Here is a 1,942-nt window from a genome sequence, read left to right as displayed (position 1 = left end):
ATACTGGTCAATCTTATATTGATGCGCCAAAAAATGATTCAACTTGGTATCTGCCTTTTCATTTTTTTCGTTTATATCGTTTGCATGTTGGAAGTATTTATTTATATAGTTGAAATATTTCTTATGATTAATATCATATAACAACATATCATTACGTATGGTTACATTGAAGTCCTTTTTATTTTCCTCATTTATATAATAATTCTCCACATTATCATTATTATTATTATTATTATTACTGTCTGTTGTGTTATTATACTTGTTGTATATAAAATTATTATTTGTATTTATAATTTTTTGTATGTAATCTATAAAGTAATATTTAATTACTTTCTTATATATTTTTCCAAAAATATTTTTAGTAGATATATGTATGACTTTATAATATACATCCTTAATATTATTATGTAGTCCTTTCTTTATCATAAGAACACATAGATCGTTTTCAAATTTATAATTTAAATGTAGAAATACATATGCCTTATTGGGGTTACAATGTTTGTCAATAATATTTTCATATGTCTCTTTCATGTTCTTGTCAGAAATATTTTGTAAGCTATAATAAAGTGGTATATATGAATGTATGTTAATATGGACATTATATAAATATAAATATATATATAAATATATACATACATATATACATATATACATATATTTTTATTCGTGTATATTTTTTTTATTACCTTATAATTATTATATCTTCATAAGTTATTAATTGTAAACTTTTTAAAAATTCCACACTTGTATTATATTTATATAGGTCAAAAACATAAAAGCTAGTTGTATACCTTACATATTCATTCATCTTTTTTTTCTTTTTAGCTTTATCTTCTTTTTATTTTTTGGCATCCTTTCTATTATACTCTTTTCTTTTACTCACGTAAGCAAATTAATTATTTCACATAAAATAAAATAAAAAAAAATAAAATAAATGAGCTAATATGATAATATCAAAATTAAAACAAAGTCATTTATATATATATTATATATATTATATATGTATATATTATTCTTTCTATTTTATTAATTCTTATATATATATTATATATATTATATATGTATATATTATTCTTTCTATTTTATTAATTCCCTTAAGGCAAAGAAATTAAAAAAAAAAAAAAATATACATATATAAAAAAAAAAATATATACATATATAAAAAAAAAAATATATACATATAAACAAAAAAATATATACATATAAAAAAAATATATATATATTATTCTTATCACAAAATATATTATAATGTACTTTTTTTTTTTTTTTTTTTTTTTTTTTTTTTTATCTATATTTTTACGTCTACTTTTGTTACACAAAAAAAAATAAAGCACATAAAAATATTGCTTGATTTTTCAATATATGATTAAAAGAAATGAACAAAGAAAAACACATTACACTGTTATTAAATTATTTCAAAAAAAAAAAAAAAAAAAAAAAAAAAAATATTACATATATATAATATAATAATATTGTCGTACTGTGAAAAAGTCGTCATAAAATATATTTTTTTGAAGTTTTATATATAATAATATTTTCGTAAAAAAAAGAAATTAATAATGGTTGAACAATTTAATGAGGAAATAAAAAAGTTTTTTCCTTTCGAGCCCTACAAGGTAAGAATATAAAATATATATATAAAATATATATATAATATATATTATATATATATATATGTTGATATATATAAATATATTCATTTAATATAACAATCATATTCCTCAATAGTAACATTTTTATAAAGGATCATTTTGTGTGCCGCGCGTAAAATTGTATCTATTTCTTATTCTTAAAATATATATATATATATATATATTTATATTTATTTATTAGATTCAATTAAATTTTATGAGATTATTTTATCAAGTTTTGACAAGTTCAAATATTAAAAAATATGATAATTTAAATTTAATTTATGATGTTATTCAACAAAATAAAAATA

General features: G+C 16.6%; 2 protein-coding genes across 2 annotated transcripts in view; one reads left to right on the top strand and one right to left on the bottom strand.

Annotated features, from left to right (window-relative positions):
- PGSY75_1324600 (hypothetical protein) overlaps positions 1–808 on the bottom strand; it is a gene marked incomplete at both ends in the record, with an annotated part of 4,849 nt that extends 4,041 nt beyond the window's left edge. The window contains 2 exons of the mRNA XM_018787307.1: positions 1–556; positions 687–808. The exon at positions 1–556 is cut by the window's left edge and continues 4,041 nt beyond it. Coding sequence (XP_018640049.1) covers positions 1–556; positions 687–808 — 678 coding nt within the window. The remainder of the gene's footprint in view (positions 557–686) is intronic.
- A 751-nt stretch (positions 809–1,559) lies between these two features.
- Positions 1,560–1,942, top strand: part of PGSY75_1324500 (putative DEAD box helicase) — a gene marked incomplete at both ends in the record, with an annotated part of 3,784 nt that continues 3,401 nt past the window's right edge. Inside the window, 2 exons of the mRNA XM_018787305.1 lie at positions 1,560–1,616; positions 1,834–1,942. Of these exons, the coding sequence (XP_018640048.1) occupies positions 1,560–1,616; positions 1,834–1,942 (166 nt within the window). The remainder of the gene's footprint in view (positions 1,617–1,833) is intronic.

The sequence above is a fragment of the Plasmodium gaboni genome, chromosome 13 (assembly GCF_001602025.1).
Source record: "Plasmodium gaboni strain SY75 chromosome 13, whole genome shotgun sequence".
NCBI classification, from domain to species: domain Eukaryota; phylum Apicomplexa; class Aconoidasida; order Haemosporida; family Plasmodiidae; genus Plasmodium; species Plasmodium gaboni.
This window is presented reverse-complemented; position numbering and strand designations above follow the sequence as displayed.